Source organism: Delphinapterus leucas, chromosome 17 (genome assembly GCF_059928025.1).
Source record: "Delphinapterus leucas isolate spDelLeu-1000000601 "Yukka" chromosome 17, BTC_Dleu_Yukka2, whole genome shotgun sequence".
In the NCBI taxonomy this organism is placed as follows: Eukaryota; Metazoa; Chordata; class Mammalia; order Artiodactyla; family Monodontidae; genus Delphinapterus; species Delphinapterus leucas.
In genome coordinates this window covers 72,499,816-72,521,984 of record NC_143145.1, presented here as the reverse complement: position 1 = coordinate 72,521,984, position 22,169 = coordinate 72,499,816, and the positions used below count along the sequence as shown (strand labels likewise).

Below are 22,169 nucleotides of genomic sequence, written 5' to 3'. Positions count from 1 at the left end.
TCCCAGTGTTTTAGAATATTTATGCCTCTTTTGATATTTAATGGGATGTTGGAAGTAGAAGAATTGGACAACAGCTCATTAAGTACAAACTTAACATGAAAATTTGAGGAATCCCTATAATATTTCATGATGTCTACTTGGTATTTATAAGTGGGTAGTCAGAGAAAGATTTATGAGTCATCCATAGAGCTGAGATGATTTGAAGCTGTTTAAATTTAAACAAGAAGGCAGAAGGAAACCAAGGAATGTCATACAGATGAAAGATAAGGAAGCATGAATAAGACAGAGAAGGAACAGTTAAGATAGGTGATATGGGGATGAGGAGAATGTAATGCCCTGAGAATAAGAGAAGAAAAAATTCCACAATATAAGTCTGTCTAAAAATATGGAATGCAAAGAAGTTAAGAGAGATGAACTCCTGGAAAGATCATTTCATTTGGAAGTTGGTATGACACTGACCACCTTTGAAGGGGAACTACAGCTTTCAGTAAAGGTGGTTGAACTACTCTTTCTTGAACAGAACAGTGGAAAAAATGAGGGATACTGTGGAGGAAGTGTAGGTGAGCACCAGTGGTTTTATGTGCTATAGTGAATACAGATAAGGTAGCATCAAATGAGTAAAATTCACTTTAACGTTTAGCTATTTTTATTTACAACAGAATACAAGGCTTTATTCCATGACGCCCATTTATACAGTGTTATTTTAAGTAATCTGTGCCTTAAAAAGACTTTCAAATAATTTCCCAGTTTAACATGATCTTAACCATATTAATATATAAGCTAATTCATATCAAATTCAAAACAAATTTACAGGAGAAATAAAGCAAGTAATACTTTGGGACATTTGCATTATTTTGATATGAGGTGACGTAGCTTTTGCCAGGTATATCTTAATTACTTCATGGATTTAGTTTTTGACCAATCATGAAATCACTACTATTTTTATATGTATTTTTTTTTGTTTTAACAGAACATAAAGGAACAAGAAAGGAATTCAGAAACTATGATAAACCCTGGCAGTTAAATGCAAAGAAGCCTAAAAAGTCAAAAAGCGACCTTGCTGTGTCTAGTATTTCTCCACCATCACCAGAATCAAAATCATGTAAGGAAGTTTGTCATTCAGATATTACTTAATGTATGTAAGTGTGTGTTAGTAAAATGAAGAAAAGGTAAGAATTGAAGCCAAATTTTTTATCTGATATTCTGGCTATTCTAATGAATTTCACATTTGTTTCAGCATTAACACGGAGCTTTATTTATATATAGCTACTCATATTCTCAAGCATATGTAATTGATTTAGATCTTTTGGAGTATAATATTCTTTTAAGAATGTAAACTGCGTGGAGCAGGTCCCTTGCCTCTCATGAATAGTTGCAGTGTTTTATCACATTCAGAGCAATACCAACCCTACATTTAATAAAGGACATAAAAGCAAATTAAATATCTTAGAGGGAAAGCAAAGAAGATTTCTGTTCAAAACATTTAACAAAATTTTTAAAAAAAATCCTTCACCCAGGATCTCTCTGAGGCCCTACCCATTTATTACTGAAGCTTGTATATTTACTCTCTCCCACGATGATAAGTACCCCTTCTCTCTCAATGCCTCTCCTCCTTTCCCACTGCCTTTCTAGCCACTAAGTTTTTCCAGTGCTCTGTTACCACCACGTACGCATAAACATGTCATGTAGCTTAGGATCTTGTAGCAAGTCAGTTATTCTTGGAAGACAAGAGAGCTTGAAAGCTGTTCTTACACATCAGTTTCTTGTGGTTGTTACAGAGTGAGATGTTTGATTTTAATTTAAACAGGAAAAGGAATAGGTAGAAAATATTTATTTTTGTTTGAAAATTTTGAAAAATCATTATGTGCTAACTGGAATGTGAATTTGGGTCATTTGTGAAAATGACTGAAATTAACTCCTTGAGTTTCTTTATTTATATAGTGGTACTCATAAAAAGTATTGTATCAACCACAAAGTTCTTGTGAGAATTATGTGAAGTACTACAAACTACAAATGTTCTTTTAAAATTATGATTGTAGCTAAATTATCCTGCTTCACCAGTTTGGTTTATAAAATTTGGTCCCAACATTTAAAAAAATATGCAAGTTTAAAATTTAAATGTGTTGTTCACAACCCTATTCCCAGTAATGTCCAGTACAGTTCCTGGCTCAATTAATAAGTGTTAAATGAAAAAAATGTAAAGGAATAAATGAAAAATGAAATCAGTCAGTTCTCAGTCTCACATTTCCCTTTCTATCCTTGGAAATGTCTTTCTATCTGTCTCTCTCCCCCTCTCCCAGTGATAAATCCATAACCCTAGGGGCTTATTTTAAAGGGCTGAGTCCTGGATCGCATCACCTTGAGGGTAGAATTCTGTAAGGTCTTTCATTTTGCAGAGCCTTTGCTATTTATGGGATGCTGTGTAGCCACAAAATGTTACTGGTGGACTGGCATCTGATATCTTTTTCTGTTCAGGTGACCTACTCTCAACTTCTGGTTCCATCGGACTGTTAGCTCTTTAGAGGAAATTAATAACAAAGTATCATGAATGTTTAATAATATATGTAGAGATATTTATACATGACAATAAGAGTTACTGACTGGAAATGTATTGTTGAAACATAAATTATTCCTGAAGTAATAGAATATCTTTTGAACATAGACCATGGTAAGTTAAAGCTGTATTCGTAATATGTAAAGCACCACTAAAAAGAAGCACAAAAAAGCATAAATAAAAAGTTAATAAATTTATTAAAATAGGATGCCCCAAATTTTTTGATTTATTCTCCCCAAACAAAGGCAAGAAAAGAACAGAAATAAATAACAATCTCCTATTGAAATAAGTACAATCCCTATCCAAAATCTAGCAGGTATTTGACCCATGGAAATTGACAGTATTATTTTAAATTGATATGGAAAGGGAAAGAACCATGATTATCTAAAGCAATCTTGAAAAACATGAAGTAGTTTGGAGAATTTACCCTACCTGACTTCAAGTCTTATAGAACTACAGTTATCAAGACAGTGTGATTTTGGTGAAAGGATGGACAAATAGATCAATTGAATTTAATAAAGAGTCTAAAAATAGACCTACATATGAGGTCAAATGATTTTCCATAAGGACATCTAAGCAATACAGTAGGAAAAGAAAAATCCCTTCAACATTGAACATTCATATGGAAAATACACACAAGTTGATCTCTACCTTAATTCATACTGAAAATCAATCTGAGATGGGTCATAGACTTAAAGATGGAAACAAAAACAATGAAACTTCTAAAATAAAACATACAAATATATCTTTGTGACCTTGGAGAGGCAAAGAAGTTTTAGAGATGTTCTAGTTACCATGGCTTCATAACAAATCACTCTAAAATGCTTTTTTTTAGGTTAAATTAGCATAACAAAAATTAACCATTTTAAAATGTACAATTCAGTGGCATTTAGTACATTCAAAATACTGTGCTACCCTAACCTCTTTCTAGTTCCAAAACATTTCATCATCAGAAAAGGAAACTCTGTAACAAACAGTCACTCAACATTTCTACCTCCCACCAGCCTCTGGGAACTTGCTTTCTGTTTCTGTGAATTTACCTATTTTAGTTATTTCATATTAATAGAATCATATAATGTGTGATCTTTCTGTGTTTGGCTTATTTTACCCAGCATAATATTCATATTTTCACGGTTCATTCCCATTGCAGCAGGTATCAGAACTTCATTCCTTTTTTGTGGCTGAATAACATTCCATTGTATAGATATACCACATTTTGTTTATCCATCCATCTATTGTAGGGTATTTTGGTTGTTTCTACATTTTGCTATCATGAATCGTGCTGCTATAAACATTCATGCTCAAGTAACTGTTTGAACACTCATTATCCATTATTTTGAGTATATACCTTGAAGTAGAATTGCTGCTGGGTCATGTTGTATGTTCAAACTTTTGGGAGAACTGCCAGTTGTTTTTTATGAAGGCTGTACTATTTTACATTCCCACCAGCAATGTAAGAGGTTTTCAGTTTCCTCACATTCTCACCAACATTTGTTTTTTTCTATTTATAACAAGAATATTATACCATCCAAATGGGTGTGAAGTGGTATCTCACTGTTGTTTTGATTTGCATTTCTGTGATAAGTAATGATGTTGAGCATCCTTTCATGTTCTTCTTGGCCATATGTATATCTTCTTTGGAGAAATATCTATTCAGGTCCTTGGTTTATTTTTTAAAGTAAGTTGTTACTCTTTTTTTCCTTGAGTTTCAAGAGTTCTTTATATATTCTGATCCTACACCCTTATCAGATATATGATTTACAGATATTTTCTCTCATCCTGTAGATTGTCTTTTCACTTTCTTGATAGTATTCTTTAATATGCATGTTAGTAATTTTGATGAATCCCAATTTATCTATTTCTCTCTCTCTCTCTCTCTCTTTTTTTTCTTGTGCTTTTGGTGTCAACCCTTGCCTAATCCAAGACCATAAATATTTACCCCTATGTTTTCTTCTAAGAGTTTCATAGTTTTAGTTCTTAAATTTAGGTCTTCGATTCATTTTGAGTTAGTTTCTGTTTATGATGTAAGGTAGGGGGTCTAAATTCATTCTTTTATATGTGGATATTGAGTTGTCCATTTGTTGGACAGCATCATTTATTGAAAATAGTATTTTTTACTCATTAAATGATGTTCTTGGCACACTTGTTGAAAAGCAGTTGGCAATGAATGTATTTATTTCTATACTCTCAGTTCTATTTCACTATTCTATATGCCTATCCTTATATAAGTACCACACTTTTTATTACAGAAGCTTTATAATGAGTTTTAAAATTGGAAAGTGTGAGTACTTGACCTTTGTTTTTCTTTCTCAACATTATTTAGGCTATCCAGGGTCCTTTGCAATTCCATATGATATTTAGGATCAGCTTTTCCATTTCTGCTAAAGAAGGTCATCAAGATTTTAATAGGAAATACATTCTCTTAATAGATCATTTTGGGATTATTGTGATCTCAACATTGTTAAGGATTCCAATTCATGAACATGGGATGCCTTTACATTTATTTGTCTTCTTTAATTTCTTTGAACAGTGTTTTGTACTTCTCAGTGTACTAGACTAGCACCTTCTTGGTTAAGTTTATACCTAAGTATTTTATTCTTTTGTATGCTATTGTAAATGGAATTGTTTCTTATTTTCTTTTTCCAATTGTTCATTGGTAGTGTTTAGAAATACAACCGATTTTCAAGTATTGATCTTATATCCTGCAACTTTGCTGAGCTTGTTATTAGCTGCAACCATGTTTTTGTGGATTCTTTAGGCTGTTCTACATATAAGTTCATGCCGTCTGCAAGTAGAGATAGTTTTCCTTTTCCTTTTCCAATTTGAATGCTGTTTATTTCTTTTTCTTGCCTACTTGGTCTGGATAGAAATTTTAATAGTATTGAATAGAAGTGATGAAAACAGGCATCCTTTCTTGCTCCTCATCTTAAGGGGAAAATTTTAGTATTTTACTGATCTACATGATATTAGCTGTGAGGTTTTCATAAATGTCTTCTATCATATTGAAGACATTCCCTTCTACTCCTAGTTTATTGGGAGCTTTTATTATGACAGAATGTTGAATTTTGTCAAAAGCCTTTTTCTCCATCAATCAAAATAATCATTCATTTAAAAATTGATTATATTAACATAATTATTATACCGATTATTTTCTTATGTTAAATAACTTTTGCATTCATGGATAAATCCCACTTGGTCATGATGTTTAATCCTTTTTTTTAATGAGTTCACTTATTAGTTTTAGTTTTTATTGCATGGGAACAGCTTATAAATACTTTTTTAAATTTGATTTTTATTTTATATAGGGTATAGTTGATTTACAGTGTTGTGTTAGTTTCAGGTGTACAGCAAAGTGATTCAGTTATATATATACATATATCCATTCGTTTTCAGATTCTTTTCCCGTATAGGTTATTACAGAATATTGAGTAGAGTTCCCTGTGCTATACAGTAGGTCCTTGTTGATTATCTATTTTATATATAGTAGTGTGTATATGTTAATCCCAAACTCCTAATTAACCCTCCCCCCACCTTTCCCCTTTGGTAACCATAAGTTTGTTTTCCAAGTCTGTGAGTCTGTTTCTGTTTTGTAAATAGTTCATTTGTACCATCTTTTTAGATTCCACATATAAGTGATATCATATGATATTTGTCTTTCTCTGTCTGACTTACTCCATTTAGTATGATCATCTCTAGGTCCATCCATGTTGCTGCAAATGGCATTATTCCATTCTTTTTTATGGCTGAGTAATATTCCATTGTATATACGTACCACATCTTCTTTATCCTTTTCTCTGTCGATGGACACTTAGGTTGCTTCCATGTCTTGGCTATTGTAAATAGTGCTGCTATGAACATTGGGGTACATGTATCTTTTCGAATTATGGTTTTCTGTGGATATATGCCCAGGAGTGGGAATGCTGGATCATATGGTAGCTCTATTTTTAGTTTTTTAAGGAACCTCCATACTGTTCTCCATAGTGGTTGTACCAATTTACATTCCCACCAACAGCGTAGGAAGGTTCCCTTTTCTCTGCACCTTCTCCAGCATTTATTGTTTGTAGACTTTTTTTGATGGCCATTCTGGCCAGCGTGAGGTGATACCTCATTGTAGTTTTGATTTGCATTTCTCTAATAATTAGTGATGTTGAGCATCTTTTCATGGGCTTTTTGGCCACCTGTATGTCTTCTTTGGTAAAATGTTTATTTAGATCTTCTTCCCATTTTTTTATTGGGTTGTTTGTTTTTTTGATGTTGAACTGCATGAGCTGTTTGTATATTTTGGAGATTAATCCCTTGTCGGTAGCTCCGTTTGCAAATATATTCTCCCATTCTGTGGGTTGTCTTTTTGTTTTCTTTATGGTTTCCTTTGCTGTGCAAAAGCTTTTACGTTTCATTAGGTCCCATTTGTTTATTTTTGTTTTTATTTTCATTACTCTAGGAGGTGGATCCAAAAAGATATTGCTGCGATTTATGTCAAAGAGTATTCTTCCTATGTTTTCCTCTAAGAGTTTTATAGTATCCAGCCTCACATTTAGGTCTTTAATCCATTTTGAGTTTATTTGTGTTTTAGGGAATATTCTAATTTCATTCATTTACATGTAGCTTTCCAGTGTTCCCAGCACACTTATTAAAGAGACTGTCTTTCTCCACTGTATGTTCTTGCCTCCTTTGTTGTAGATTAATTGACCATAGGTGCGTGGGTTTATTTCTGGGCTTTCTGTCCTGTTGCATTGATCTATATTTCTGTTTCTGTGCCAGTACCATACTGTGTTGATTACTGTAGCTTTGTAGTATAGTCTGAAGTCCTGGAGCCTGATTCCTCCAGCTCCATTTTCTTCCTCAGAATTGCTTTGGCTCTTCAGGTCTTTCGTGTTTCCATAATCATTTTAATATGCTGCTGAATTTGATTTGCTACTATTTTGTTGAGGATCTTTTCATCTGTATTCAGAAGAGATATTGGTATGTAGTTTTCTTGTCATATCTTTGTCTTTTGTGTCAGGGCAGTGCTGGCTTTATAGAATGAGTTTAGATGTATTCCCTCCTTTTCTGTTTTTTTGGAAGTGTTTGAGAAGAATTGGTGTCAGTTCTTCTTTAAATGTTTGGTAGAATTCACCAATGAAGCTACCTTGTCCTGTGCTTGACTTTGTTTGTTGTGAGGTTGTTGATCATTGATTCCGTGTCTTTACTTATTATAAATCTTTTGTTTATTCTTGAGTAGCTTTTGGTAGTTTGTTTGTTTCTAGGAATTTTTCCATTTCATCTAGATTGTCCAGTTTATTGGCATTAAATATTCATAATATTCTCTTATAATCCCTTTTAAAAACATTTCTGTAAAGTTTGTAGGTTACAGACTTGATTACATTTCTGATTTTAGTAATTTGAGTCTTTTCCCTTTTTTCTTAGTTAATCTAGCTAAAGGCTTGTTAATTTTTAAAATTTTTCTTAAGAATCAGCTTTTGGTTTTGTTGATTTTCTCTGTTACATTTGTTTCTTCTATTTCACTTATCTCTGTTCTAATATTTATGATTTACTTCCTTCTGCTAGGTTGAGTTTAGTTTGCTCTCCTTTTTCTACTTCTTTAAGGTATAAAGATCAGTTATTGGTATAAGATGTTCCTTGCTTTTTAATGTGGGCTTTACAATTATAAATTCCCATCTGAGCACCACTTTTGCTGTGTCCTATAAATTTTGGTATGTTGTGTTTTCATTTTCATTTGTCTCAAGATATTTTCTAATTTCCTTTCGGATTTCTTCACCCATTGGTTGTTTAAGAGTGTGTTGTTTAATTTTCTCATGTTTGTGAATTTCCTGGTTTTTCTTTTTCTTTTTCTTTCCAATTCATTCCATTGTGGCCAGAGAAGATACTGTTATGATTTAAATATTTTAAAACTTATTGAGACTTATTTTGTGGCCTGACATATGGTCTATACTAGAGATTGTGCCATGTGCACTTGGAAGAATATGTATGGCTGTTATTCTGTGTATTTTTCTCTATATGTCTATTAGATCTAATTGGTTTATAGTGTTGTTCAAGTACTCTGTTTTCTTATTGATCTGTTTAGTTGTTCTATCCATTATTGACAGTGAAGTATTAAGAGTCTCCAGCTATTGTTGTAGAACTCTATACCCTCAGTTACGTCAATGTTTTTGATTCATGTATTTGGGGTCTCTGTTGTTAGGTGTGTATATGTTAAATAATTGTTAAATCTTCTTGACTGATTGACCCTTTTATCAATATATGATATTCTTTGTTTTGTAACAAGTTTTGTCTTAAAGTCTGTTTTGTCTGATACTAGTATAGCCACCCCTGCTCTCTTTGGTTTCTGTTCTCATGGAATATCTTTCGATCATTATTTCTTCAAATATTCTTTCTTCTCCTTTTTGGGACTACCATTAGGTGTATGTTGGTACATTATACAAATTGATAATGTAAGAAAAGTCATATGACATCTCAAATAATACTTGAATGGTATTTGATAAAGTTTTACATCAATTTCTTATTTTAAAACAAAACTAAATAAAAGGACTTTTAGAATAAAAGGATATTTCCTTAACTGAAGTATTGTCTGGCAGAAACATTTATGTAATACGTATAAAAAGTTTTCTAAGTGATTGTTCTCAAAAGGAAAAAAAGACAATAATGTTAAGTCATTAACTTTCATGTGGGATAAATATCATTAACATTCATTAAAACATCTCTATTGCTAAAGCTTACTTAAAAATAGATACTATATATTAATTAGGCCAGTGAAGAACAAAATAACCTGTTAGCCTATCCAGTAGATTGTGAGCTCCTGTAGAATGTCATCCCCATGAGGGCAGGGAATTTTGTTACATTTATTCCCGCTGGTTTACTCCCAGAACCTAGGACAGTGCTTTGTGCTATATACCAATGAGAGAATAAATGAGTAAATGAGAATTTAAGGATTAATTAGTGCTAAAATGTGTCCTAGTCTCATGAGATAACAGTTTAGAAGCTGTGCATTTTCAGATAACAAAAAAGCACCTTACACAGTGCAAACTGGTATAGGTACAAAGATCTGCAAGACAATATTACGTTTTTAATTTTCAATTTTGATTTGTCATAGAGGAAAAATAATGACAAATAGGGCTCGATGAAGTTTTTTCCTTTGTGGTTCAAGCATTTCTGCTATTTACCTGGCGGAGTGGTTGAGGATGATGAGCAGGATCTTGGCAGAAAGAACCAGCAGAGCATTTGTCTGTCAGTCCCTTGTGCATGACAGTGCGCACTGACTCTTTTATAGCTATTTCAAATTTGTGATCCAGATGAGAAAATTGAGGTAAGTACGTTAGCTTCAGTTAAAACCAAAAACTAAAACCAGTCCTCAGTAATTTTATTTATGCGCATTTAGCACAGCACATACAAAGAGGAATAGCTGTATATTTGCTAAAATTTTAGGAAAGAAGTGAAAAGACCATGCATGTGTATAGAAAACACAAGTTACATAGACACGAGAGAATGAAGATGGCAGAACAATGTCTGAAAAGTCCTAATATGGAAATGCAGAAGGCAGGAGACATGAAGTAATAAATTCAGTTATCAATTCTAGGTATATCTATAGTACTGGGGAACCTCCCGGCATATTTAAATGAAAGAATGGGAGAAACTTTCAGGAAGGAATTTTAGCATTTATTAAATTTTAGAAAACAGTGTTGAAAGATCTAAATAATTGAAATTATTTGGGTTCCAAAGAAATAGATAGATAGTATCTCAAAAGTTATTTGGAGGAAATGGTAAATTTATTAGTTAACCCACAGATGGAAGTTATTGGTGGAGGTATCAGTGAGTCAGCATTTGATTAATATAATAAAGAATTGTTCAAAATAGGCCCTGTTCAATATACAGTCTGCTGCTTTGTGAAGTAGTGACCTCTTTATGAATGAATGGAGCATGCCCATCTACACGGTGCTGTGGATGGGCTCCTGCTTTGCGGGTGAGTTTTGTCTCAGTGATGTTATAGGTTGTACGTAATCTCAGATTCTTTCACCTCATATGGGTCATATTATGTTGTTTATATTGTTCTGCTGTTTTCCATATCTCCTGAGGATATTTTGTAGAAAATGTATTTAAACTGTAGCCCTGAGTTTTAATACTAAGTATGACCTAAGCAAGGTTTTTTGTTGTGTTTAATATTTATTTATTTATATTTATTTTGGCTGTGCTGGGTCTTAGTTGTGGCATGCAGGATCTTCGCTGCGGCATGCAAACTTCTTAGTTGCGGCATGCGTGTGGGATCTAGTTCCTCGACCAGGGATCGAGCCCAGGCCCCCTGCACTGGGAGCGTAGAGTCTTACCCACTGGACCACCAGGGAAGTCCCTCCAGGTTTTTAATCCATCAGAAACCTTTAGAGATTCTCATCTGGAGACTGTATACTGGGCTGATGACTTCCCAAATCACCTTCCATTATTTACTGAAACATCTTTTGAAATTATCCAGTGTAGTTGATTAGACCATGATTATACTGTGGCCTTCCTTGTCCTAGATTTGGATCCTATGATAAATTGGGTATCACATGTGTAGCAAATTGTCACAAGCTACAAAAATATAAAAATAAATTTGTCTTAGTTTCTCTCAGAAGTTGCTGAGGAAAAGAGCTTGGGTGTCGTTTCATTTCTCTGTAGTGCTGTATATGACCTCCCCTAAACTCAGTAGGTTAAAACAACAATTTATAATTTCTCACGGTTCAGTGAATGGGCTGGGCAGTTCTGCTGGTCTCACCTGGGCTTGCCCACGTGGATACATTCAGGTGGAGTTCTGCAAAGGCTGCTAGGGTGGGCGGCGGGGCATGTCACATGATTATCTGGGGAGGTTGATTGGGACTGATTTTTTTTAAAAACCTATGTTCTTATTTTTGTTAATTGATGAGATCTTAATAGGATATGGTAATTTCCAGGAAAATTAGATAATGTAATGATGCAGATCAGAGAAATTATTCAAAAAAGGTTAACAAAAGTGCCAGTAAATGTTTTGAAGGATCTGGTTCAAATACAGTTTTCTCTGTCTCCTCTTCTGACCTCTTCCCTGTGCCTGGGCTTGTCCCCCCGGGAACTCCTGGGTAATGACCTGTGGCGTAATAGCAATATGCCTGGAAGTGTTTTCTAAAACCATTGATCACAATCACTGCTTCCACTGTCCACACTTGAACACTGGTGTGTTGATGTTAGCTGACATCTCCTTCCCAGAGTCCCTTAAACAAAGAAACATGGAGGAAGCAGCTGCATGTTTTTAGTTTAGATTTATTTAAATTACAGAAGTAATGTTTACTTATTTTGACAATGAAAAAAATAGAGACATGTGGAAAGATAGTCTCTCTCCCTTTAGCCCTCTCAAAGTCTACTCCCTCGGAAATAGCTTGCATCCTTTTACATCCTTTTCTTTGTATAAACTAACATAAAATGTGTGAGTTGAATTGCTTTATAAAACTGGCTTTAAACTGTACAGTACACATTCTTAAGCAACTTGTTTCTATTATTTTAAAATGTATTACGGACATATCTCCATGCAAATAAATTCAGATCTATGTTATACTTTTCCGTAAGTGCATACCTGTACCATAGTGTGAATATGCTATAATTTATTTATTCCCCTGTTGAAGTACAGTTACATTATTTCCAGAGTTTTGCCACCACAAACTTTTTGGTGAAATAAACAAATATCGTGCACTTTCCGATAAAATAAACAACCTTGTACATATATACATAAGTATGAGTGTTTTCATTTATTTATGATAATTTACCAGACAGAATAAGATTGCTGAGTCAGAGGATCAGTATATGTTTTATTATAATAAATATTTCTGAATTACTTTTAAAAAGGTAGCAGAAAAACATTTTCAGTAGGTTGAGACTGTCTTTCTTATAGCCATACCATATAAACTTTAAAAAATTATTTTATTTTAATCAAAACAAAAATATATATGGTTTAAAAAGCAAATTAGTACCACAAGGCAACGGTGTCCTTCTTTTTCTCGTGTTCTGCTTTTAATGTAGAACCACTTTTAACTCTTAGATGTTTCCTTTGGTACACAGATCTACATATGTAAATATACAAGATACTTATATAGTTCTCTTTCAGTTTTTAAATTTGAGGCATTGTCTCTTGACTTCCTTCTAAGACATTGTGCTTTATACCCAGGGCCCATCACATTCTCATAGTACAGGCAGGCAGCTACTTCAGATGTTGGTTAATGTATACTTTGCATTGATTTTTTCATGATTATGTTAATTAGCCTTTTTCACAGTAGAGCCATAAAATAGCCAACTGTTAATTTGTTTCCAGAATTAATAATTGGCTTGTTTTTCTGTTTGCTTTGCTTTCTCTGTACCCATCACTAATGCTTCACCAAACCCTGCCTTAAAGTATGTATTAAACACTCTCAATATGCTTAAATACATCGTGGTCTTCTGTCTTAGTTTATATTTTATACTTTATTTCATTTAAGAGGTTTTAGAGACTTCTCTCCTGTAGTCCTTTGTCCTCTTGCTCCAGTCTTTACTCCTTAGTTTCCAGACTTTTTCTCAGCTCTCTGCTGAGACCATCCTTTACTGTCATCCCAAGGCTTACCTTTTCCTTTTTCTTATGGGGGATTATCTGTTTCCTGAATCTCAGGTCTTTCCAGTTTTGGGTTTACTTATTTATTTTGGTGGAGCACCTCCATTAGGAGCTTTCTGTAAAAGAGCGCTTGCCAGATATAGTTCTGAGTCCTTACAAGTATCTTGATTGATTCTTTCATTGGATATAAAATTCAAAGTTAGAAGTGATCTTCAGTTGGAATTTTGAAGGAATTTCTCCTGTGTCTTCTGGGGCCAAGCATTGCTATTGAGAAGTCGGATGACCATTTGATTTGCTATTTTTGTCCCTGAAAGCTTTTAAAGATGTTCTCTTTATTACCACTGTTGTAAAATTTTGGGATAATATGCCTTACATTATGCTGTGGACATTTTATGGATCCTTCCAATCTGAAAGGCAATTATGTTTTTATATCCTTATTATTTTGGCATTGGTCCTCCTTGATTGATGCTTTCATGTTTAAATGGTATGAAATGTCCACTTTTTTGGGGCATCTCTCTCTTCAGGGACTAGGTTTCAGTATTCTCTACCTTGCTAAATCCAGTTACCACTCAGTTCATTTTGCATCTTCCAAAAACAAATGTGTAGCTATTTCTTGCCTAATGATGTCTTCTCTCTTTATTCAATCAATTCTTTGATAAAAGAAAAATACCATAATGTAATTTTAGTGGGAATTTGAGGCAAAGTGAAGGTAAATAGAAGTATTCAGTCTTTTTTGTTTTATCAGAAGACAGCAAGAATGTCTTAAAAACATTTGACTAATTGCTCATGAAGAAGGTAGCAATTATTTTTTAAGCTGCTAAAACATAATAGAAAATATACTTTGCTTGTGTTTTTCCACGATTTATATAAATTATTAGTTTTACATCAGCACCTGCATTTTCTTTGTTCTATAAACACTGTCACACTTCCTTACTTGTTCAGTTAAAACATGTCTTAAAACCCAGCTTCATAACTTCCCCTCTGTTTGCTCACAAGAAAACCATTTCCAAACATTTTTATTCTGTACACTGATCTTGATACAGTCTTTCACGTAATGATGAATAGTAAGTTTTTATCATTATGTAGCATGCTTATGAAGTAATCATTTTTTTTAAACATAGTGCCAAGGTCAGTAGATCATCCTAAGTGGAACTGGAGGACTAAACCAGAAAGCTGTGATTTTGATGAATTGAACCACATCCTTCAAGAGAGCAAGAAACTGGGAAAAGCCCTTGAGAATCTCTCTCGAAGTAAGTTTATTTACTTCATTATAATTGGAATTCCTAACCAATATTAAAGTAGAAACATTCATTACTATTACCAGTAACATATTTCCAACATCCTCATTATAACTCCATGAGGGGTTGAGGAGTTCTAAGAGCGTGAGATGGGAAATGAGGACTGATCTTGCATGTTACAGGGATTCGTGGGAAGACTAGTTTATATAGAGTAGGAGGGGCTATAGACCCCCTCCCCACAATGGCTATTTGATTCCAGTCTCTCTACGGTGTCTTTGTGCATTACCCAGGTGAGCTGGACACCTAATGGTACCTTACTCGTTCTTCTCTTTTGAACCCTGTTGTTTTGTGTCATCCCAGTTAATGCATGTACCTGTTTCTTCCATGACTTTCTGATGTCTCTAAACTTCTTAAGGATAGTGACTGGGCCAGATTCTTCTTCGAATCCTCTCAGAACCTAGCAACATACCTTTTTGTAAAAGCAATGATCTGTAATCCTAGGGCCTGGGTCAGAAGTTTTGCTCTGCCACCTGTGAGGTGAATAACATTACGTAAATCATTAAACCTCTACGAGCCTTGGTCCTCTCATCTCCAGGTCAGGAAGACATGATTCTGTGTCCCTCTTCTGATAGGTGAGAAGGTTTGAAATGATACGTTTCAAGTAAAAACTTTTAAACGTTATTGTTGTGAGAGTAGACAAACAAATATTTTGATTTGATAAATGCATTGTGTATGTAGAAATACATATGTACTTTATGGTTTTAGTAGTGAGTTCAAGGTATTTCTATCTTTCTCTGGTTCTAAGTAGCGCTTAGTTTTAAAAATTAGGCACCTTTAGATGCGTATTAATGCTATAGCCTCACTAAAATTTTCTTCTGGTATTATGGAATATTAAAGATTCTTAAATGGAAAATAGAACACTAGCAAATTGTAGTAGATTATATTTGAGGATCAGTATGTCTTGTAAAATAGCATTGTGTTACTAGTTTCATGATACTTTTTTTTTTAAAATTAATTAATTTATGGCTGTGTTGGGTCTTCGTTTCTGTGCGAGGGCTTTCTCTAGTTGTGGCGAAGCGGGGGCCACTCTTCATCGCGGTGCGCGGGCCTCTCACTATCATGGCCTCTCTTGTTGCGGAGCACTGGCTCCAGACGCGCAGGCTCAGTAATTGTGGCTCACGGGCCCAGTTGCTCCGCGGCATGTGGGATCTTCCTAGACCAGGCCTCAAACCCGTGTCCCCTGCATTGGCAGGCAGATTCTCAACCACTGAGCCACCAGGGAAGCCCCCATGATATTTTTTAAAGTTAGAAATTTCCCTTGGTATATATTTTGGGAGAAGTTTATATATATATGTATATATATGTGTGTGTGTGTGTGTGTGTTTATATATTGTATTATACTGTAATTATATATTTATATACTATATTTTATTGTATTACAATTTTATATATAGAGAGAGATTTCATTTTTTCATACTTCTTAATTTATAATTTACTAGAGCCTTTTTTATTAGACTTTTATGCAGTGAACCTGTCTCAGAAGTTAACTTGACTTATGATAGGGTCTCGTAATTTTGCCATTAGTAGAAACTCTTTGGTTGGGGTACGAGAAAATCCTGCTTCTGTCTAGATTTACTATTGGAGCAAATAATGATAAAGTGAGTTTTCAGCTAATTATTACGTTCATGAAAAGAACCTTACCTATTAATATGTCAAAGGCTTTATGTGTGTATATGTATGTATGTCTTACCCCTTTGGTCAGAGTCTGTGGCTCTTTATAGACTCTCAATTTATCTATAAACGTGAGTTTAAAAAAAGATTGAAGAAAAAGCCCAATTATTACACATCTTCACTTATAGTATTAGTCAATTTTTGTCCTTTAAAACATGACAACTACCTTTTAAATACTTGTTATATCATTGTTAATTTGTAAGAAAGCATTTGACCACTAACCAAAACTTTTAAATAAAGGAGTTTGATGCACTTGTCCAGATCTGTAGCAGACGTGTCAAGGTTCACGCTGTGGTCTGTCCCAGGAAAACCTAGCCTTAGATGGGGGCTTGCAACTGAGTCGTCTGAGCAGAAGCGAGTGGGAGCTATGACAGGGGTTCATTTAACGCAGGCAGGGAAGTCTGGAGAAATAAAATGGCTGGGGTAGCGGTTGATCAGGAGAGTAGAAGAGATGCAGGTTTGGGACATTACTCTTGGGACAGAGTCAGGGCCAGAGAAGTTGTTGGGTGAGTCCGTAGCTTGGCCAGAATACAGTGTAACATTCAGCGTCTATGTATGTGATGTGTATGATGGAGAGTTGTTTTTGGCTTCATTGATCGTTTTAAGGGGGCTCTTTTTTTTGTGGCAGTAGTGGTGGTGTTTATGTGGCATAAGGGAGCAGTTGGTCACACAGGGAGGGGTCGCTCATTTCTCTGTATGTTTTTTGAGTCTCTTTTAGAACAAGATGCTACTTTCTTGGATGACTTGAGTTTCTGTGACTTTCGCTGAGATTTAATATAACGTCTTGTCTTAGGCCCAGCATGTATCTAACTACTCAGTTATCAGTTCACCTGAGATGGTGATGTTTATGTACTGATCTCACTGCCCAGAACTGAGCTATTTAATCTCAAACTGTTCTTCCATCTTCCTGAAGGAGGATGTTGTTCATTCTTGTTTGATCTTGTTTGACTCTTATAATGGCTGTGGCTTGGTGACTCTTTCTCTAATCTAATGGTAACTTTATTAACCATTGTTTTATTTACTAGGAAGACCTAGGGAATGGACTCTTTTCTCCAGTTATAGTCAAAAGGAATGTTCATTGTCTTGTTATTGTGGACCTTTTTCTCCTGTGTCACAGGAAAGGTTGAAAGTTTTTAGTGATCTCCTAATTTTCATACAGTCTCTGATAGAATTCTCTCTGGCAAGGTTGGTCTTTGCTTTATCTTAGTTTTACTTTCTGAAAGATGTTACATACTTTTAAAGTATTTGTTATTTAGTTGAGATTGACAGCAAAAAATCGTTTATATCCCTCAAAATGGTAGAATTATCTCATCTCTACAGCTGTCAGCTTATGCAGACTGTACCATGCTGTCTTTCTGGCTTTTTGCAAACCTCTCGATGTAATGCTTTATCTTAATAAAGTCAGTCATGAACTGTGACACTCCTCATGCTGTGATTCTCTCCTCAAGGTATACGTGTTAGAATAACTTCAGTGGCTTGGAATAATGCCAGTTATTAGTTTTGTGACCTTGGGAATCTTTCTTAACCTCTCTGTGTTTGTGTCACCTTTACTGTAAAATTGCAATAATCATGGTACTATTTCTAAAGGTTTTGTGACTATCACATGAGATGCTGTATCTAAAGTGCTTGGTATGGTACCTGGTATGAAATAATTGCTAATTAAATGTTAGATACAATATTCAGCTTCTATTATTGTGTAACAAATTACCACAAACTTAGCAGCTTTAAAGAGCACAAATTTATTATTTTACGATTTCTGTGCCTCAGAAGTATGGGTGCGGGTTAGCTGGGTCCTGTGCTCAGGGTCTGGGCAGGCTGAAATTAAGGTACCGGTTGGGGCTGTGATCTCACCTGGGTTTGGAGTCTTCTAAGCTCATTCTTGTTGTTGGTCAAATTCAGAGGTTGCTCTTGCAGCAGTACGATCCCTGTTTTCTCACTGGCTGTTGGCCAGGGGCTGTTCTGAGACCATTCTCAGGTCCTTGCCTCGTGGCCTCCTCCTCTGGAAACAACAGCGCACTGTTTCTTCCTTGAAGTCACTGGGGCATATCTCTCTGAAGCTTTGCCTTCTTTTAAAGGGCTCATCTGATTAGGTCAGGGCCACGAGGATCATCTTCCTTCTCATTTACTTAGTCAGCTGTTGAGTAACTAAATCAAGAGAGTGATACCCTTTCATCTTCAGTGGTCCCACCATGCAGACTCAAAGGGAAAGGACTGCACAGGTATGTGTCTTGGGAGTCATCCTAGAATTCTGCCTGCCACAGATACTATTAGCGTTATTACTGTTTATCCCTAACAGCCTGTAACATGCTTCAGCTGAGTGCTGCCCAACAGAAATGTAATATGAGCCACATGTGTGATTTTATATGTTCGAATAGGCACATTTCAAAAACGGAAAAAGAAATTAAAATTATTAAAATATTAACCCAGTGTGTCTAAATTATTTTCAGTTTAATTTGTATTCCATGTAAAAATTATTATTGAGGTATTTTATGTTCTCTTCCTTTCATACTGAGGCTTCAGAAATCCGGTGTGAATTTTATTCTACAGCACACCTCAGCACGGACGAGCCATGTTTCAAATGTTCATTAGCCACGTGCGGCTCCCATATCGAACACCAGAGCTCTACCTAATGTTAAAACAAACACACACAAAAGCCCTTCTCAGGGCTTCCCTGGTGGCACAGTGGTTGAGAGGCCGCCTGCCGATGCAGGGGACACGGGTTCGTGCCCTGGTCCGGGAAGATCCCACATGCCGCGGAGCGGCGGGGCCCGTGAGCCATGGCCGCTGAGCCTGCGTGTCTGGAGCCTGTGCTCCGCAGCGGGAGAGGCCACAGCAGTGAGAGGCCCGCGTACCGCAAAAAAAAAAAAAAAAAAAAAAAAAAAAGCCCTTCTCTTGAGGTTGAGTTACCTCAGACAGAGGCACAACAGAATTCCTTCTTCCTCTTTCATCCAAAGTTTCAAAAGCAACAGTTAACACGCACGGTCTCCACCTGCTCCTCTTGCCCTCACTCCTCAGTGCGGTTACATAACTGCACCCGTCATTCTACTCAGACCTTTCTCACTGTGGTCACCAATTGAATCCAAGTTGTCAAACTGAATGAACACTCTTCCTCACCTTACAGAATTGCTCTGGTAGTTTTAACACTGTTGATTACTTTGTCTGCCTTCAAACTCTCCGATCTTTGAGTTTCTGGGACTTGGCCCTCATTTGATCGTTTCTGGATGCTCTCCACATCATATCTTGTAGGTTTCATTCTGACACTTCTCTTTCATTCCTGCCGCTATGAATGCTGTTCCCACAGTTCATTCTCTGCCTCTGCTCTTTCAAATGCTCTCTGTGTCCAGCCTTATCCTCCCTCAGAGATTTAACTATCACCCCTACACAACTAACTCAGATAAGTGTATTTCCCATCCAGACTGTGTATGCTTTTATACAAGATGGTGGATATCCCACTGCCGTGCTAAATTCAGTATATCTAAGTAGATCATACCTCCTTCTTTACTGTGACCTTTCTTCTTCCTGAGTTGTCTCAGCTGTTGGCATCATCAGTTACTGGTTCAGCCAGGCTGGAGCCCTTCTAGACTCGTCTTTCTCCCTAACTGTTAATAATTAATTTCCAAGTCTTGATATTTTCCCTCTATCTTGGGTATGATTTTTTTCTCTGCCGCATTAGCACCCTCTAATTCACACTCAGCACCACTGACCAGACCATTGGTTTATCCATTTAACACGTTTCCTTTTGTTTCATTTCATTCCTGCCCCGTGACAGAAAAAACAGGTGCAGTCCCTGCTCATACTGAGCTTGTGGCTGGAGGGATTGCCATGACCCTAAGTTAGGGGAGTCTTATGGCCAAATCTCTGTGGCTCAATACAGTATAAGTATTTAGTCACTCCATATAGTGTTCCAGGGTTGCAGACAGTTCTATCCTGTTATTCTCCTATCTTTAGCACCTGATCCAAGGGTCCTGAAAGCAGAAGGAGACAATAGAGGATTATGGGGGTGGTTTCTCATGCCTAGAGGTGGAAGTGCTCACATTACATCACCCACCTTCTACAACTGACTGCAAGGGAGGCTGGGGAATGTAGTCTAGCTTGTGAGCCCAGGAGAAATACGGAAATAGTTTGAAGCATGAATAACCATTCCCGTCCACACTCTTGTTTCTCTGTATCTCCAAACAGCCCTCACTGCAATCAGTGGGATGGATCTAGAGTGAAGACGTGACACCACTTGTTGCAGACGTTCAAGGGCTCCTTAAAAACCTCATAGAAGGTGCTCCATGCTCTGACCCTTAGTCATGTGTCCAGTATCATCTCTCATGACTCATCATCAGGCCACTTGTGCACCGGTAACAGGGAAGTTTTTCACACTCACTGATGTTTCTGCATTTCATATATTTGCTTACGCTGTGTCTGTACCCTGAAATCACACCCCCACTTGCCCCAAGCTAATTTCTGCTCCTCTCTTTAGCCTCAGCTCAAATTCCACTTGATGATTTAGTGCTGCTGTCTTTCTGTGGAATGGATCTGGTACCCCTCTTTCTGTGCTTCCATACTTTTCTCTGTACGCGCTTAAATGCTGTGATCTGCTTTCACAGCTCTCTGAACTCTGAGCTGCGGGGAGTCCAGGGGCACCTGGACTCTCCAGCATGCAGCACAGTGATCAGTGCATAATTCAGTCACAATTCGCTGAGCGAGTGCCACCTCTGCTTCCATTTCTTCCTGGTCCATCTTCTCTGTGACCCCTCCCTTACTCTTTCTTCACTGCAGATCTACCTTCTGCTTCTCTAAGTGTGGGCCTTTGATGTCATATTACATAGGTTTTGGTTATTACATATTTGATTTGTTTGCTGAGACCTTTGGCTTTAACTGTGGGCTGTCTGTTAAATTAAACAGATAGGTAAGCAAGTAGGAACCCGAGGCTTTTCTGAGCCTAAGGCCTTTGCTGCCTTTGGCAGTTTTCTGCGAAGGAAGGCAATGATAGGATGAGTATCTTTAGCCCAGTTAGACATTGGTCTACAGATTGTAGTTCATGTGAAACACTGGCTGGAGCTTTTCCAATGAAAAAAGCCCAGCTGTTGGGAGAACAGGGGACGATATTTATGCTCTGTGACTGATAATAGCCATCTGGACTCAGCCAAGAAAAAAATAACAGATGACTTTTTTAGTTCAGCAATCGTGAACATCCCGCAAAAGTCTTTTCTGACAAACAGCCTGAGGAGTTAGGGACTAATAGCCTATGAGTGAAAATGGAAGCAGATGTTGTGGTAATTGTTTGTTCATTGCATGCAGACCTCAAGTTTACCTTTCAGTAGGAGAGGGAGTTGTGAAAAGCAGAATTTCAAAGCCTTGTAAGGAGACGTGTGGGAGCCTTCAACAAGGAGGTTTAGGGCCAACGTGGTGAAGAATATATCTGAGTAGAGTCTGTAAGGATAAAAAGGTAAAGCTAAGGTAAAAGGAGAGTGAAGATGTGTCATGAAGTGGGAGGTTCCTGACAGAAAAGCATGTGTGTAAAAAGAAGGAAGAAAATTCACAGAAAAATTTCGGAGAAAGAAGAAAATTTTGTATTGTTGATGCGTTAAGGGTGAAGTGAGTAATAAAGTCAACGAAGGTGGAAGTCTAGGTGGCAGGGGAGTCGGGGGTGAAGATGATCCTGTGTTTCCGAACGATCACTCTGGTGCCACGTGGAAGATGGAATTGATATGGTTCATGTCTCAGGGCAAAAACCAGATGAAGAGAGCCTGAAATAGAGCGGTAGCTGTGGGATAGAAAAGAGGGAATGGTTTAAGACAGGTATTGGTACTGGTCAGCTGCGTGTTAGCAGCCAGGCCGCACGGCAGGAGGTGAGCGGTGGGCAAGCGAGCAAAACCTCATCACCCGCTCCCCGTCACTCGCATCACCGCCTGGACCATCCCCGCCCTCCCCCCGCATCCGTGGACAAATTCTTCCATGCGACCAGTCCCTGGTGCAAAAAGATTGGGGACCGCTGGTTTAAGAAGTGTAGAAGATTATATGGTTAAGACTCACTGATATGAAAGAGGTGTGAGGATAAAGAGAGAATGATGTGCTTAGA

General features: G+C 36.6%; 1 protein-coding gene across 1 annotated transcript in view; it reads left to right on the top strand.

Annotated features, from left to right (window-relative positions):
• C17H8orf34 (chromosome 17 C8orf34 homolog) overlaps nt 1-22,169 on the top strand; it is a 109,758-nt gene that overhangs the window by 55,729 nt on the left and 31,860 nt on the right. Inside the window, 2 exon segments of the mRNA XM_022595250.3 lie at nt 971-1,102; nt 14,252-14,380. Of these exon segments, the coding sequence (XP_022450958.2) occupies nt 971-1,102; nt 14,252-14,380 (261 nt within the window).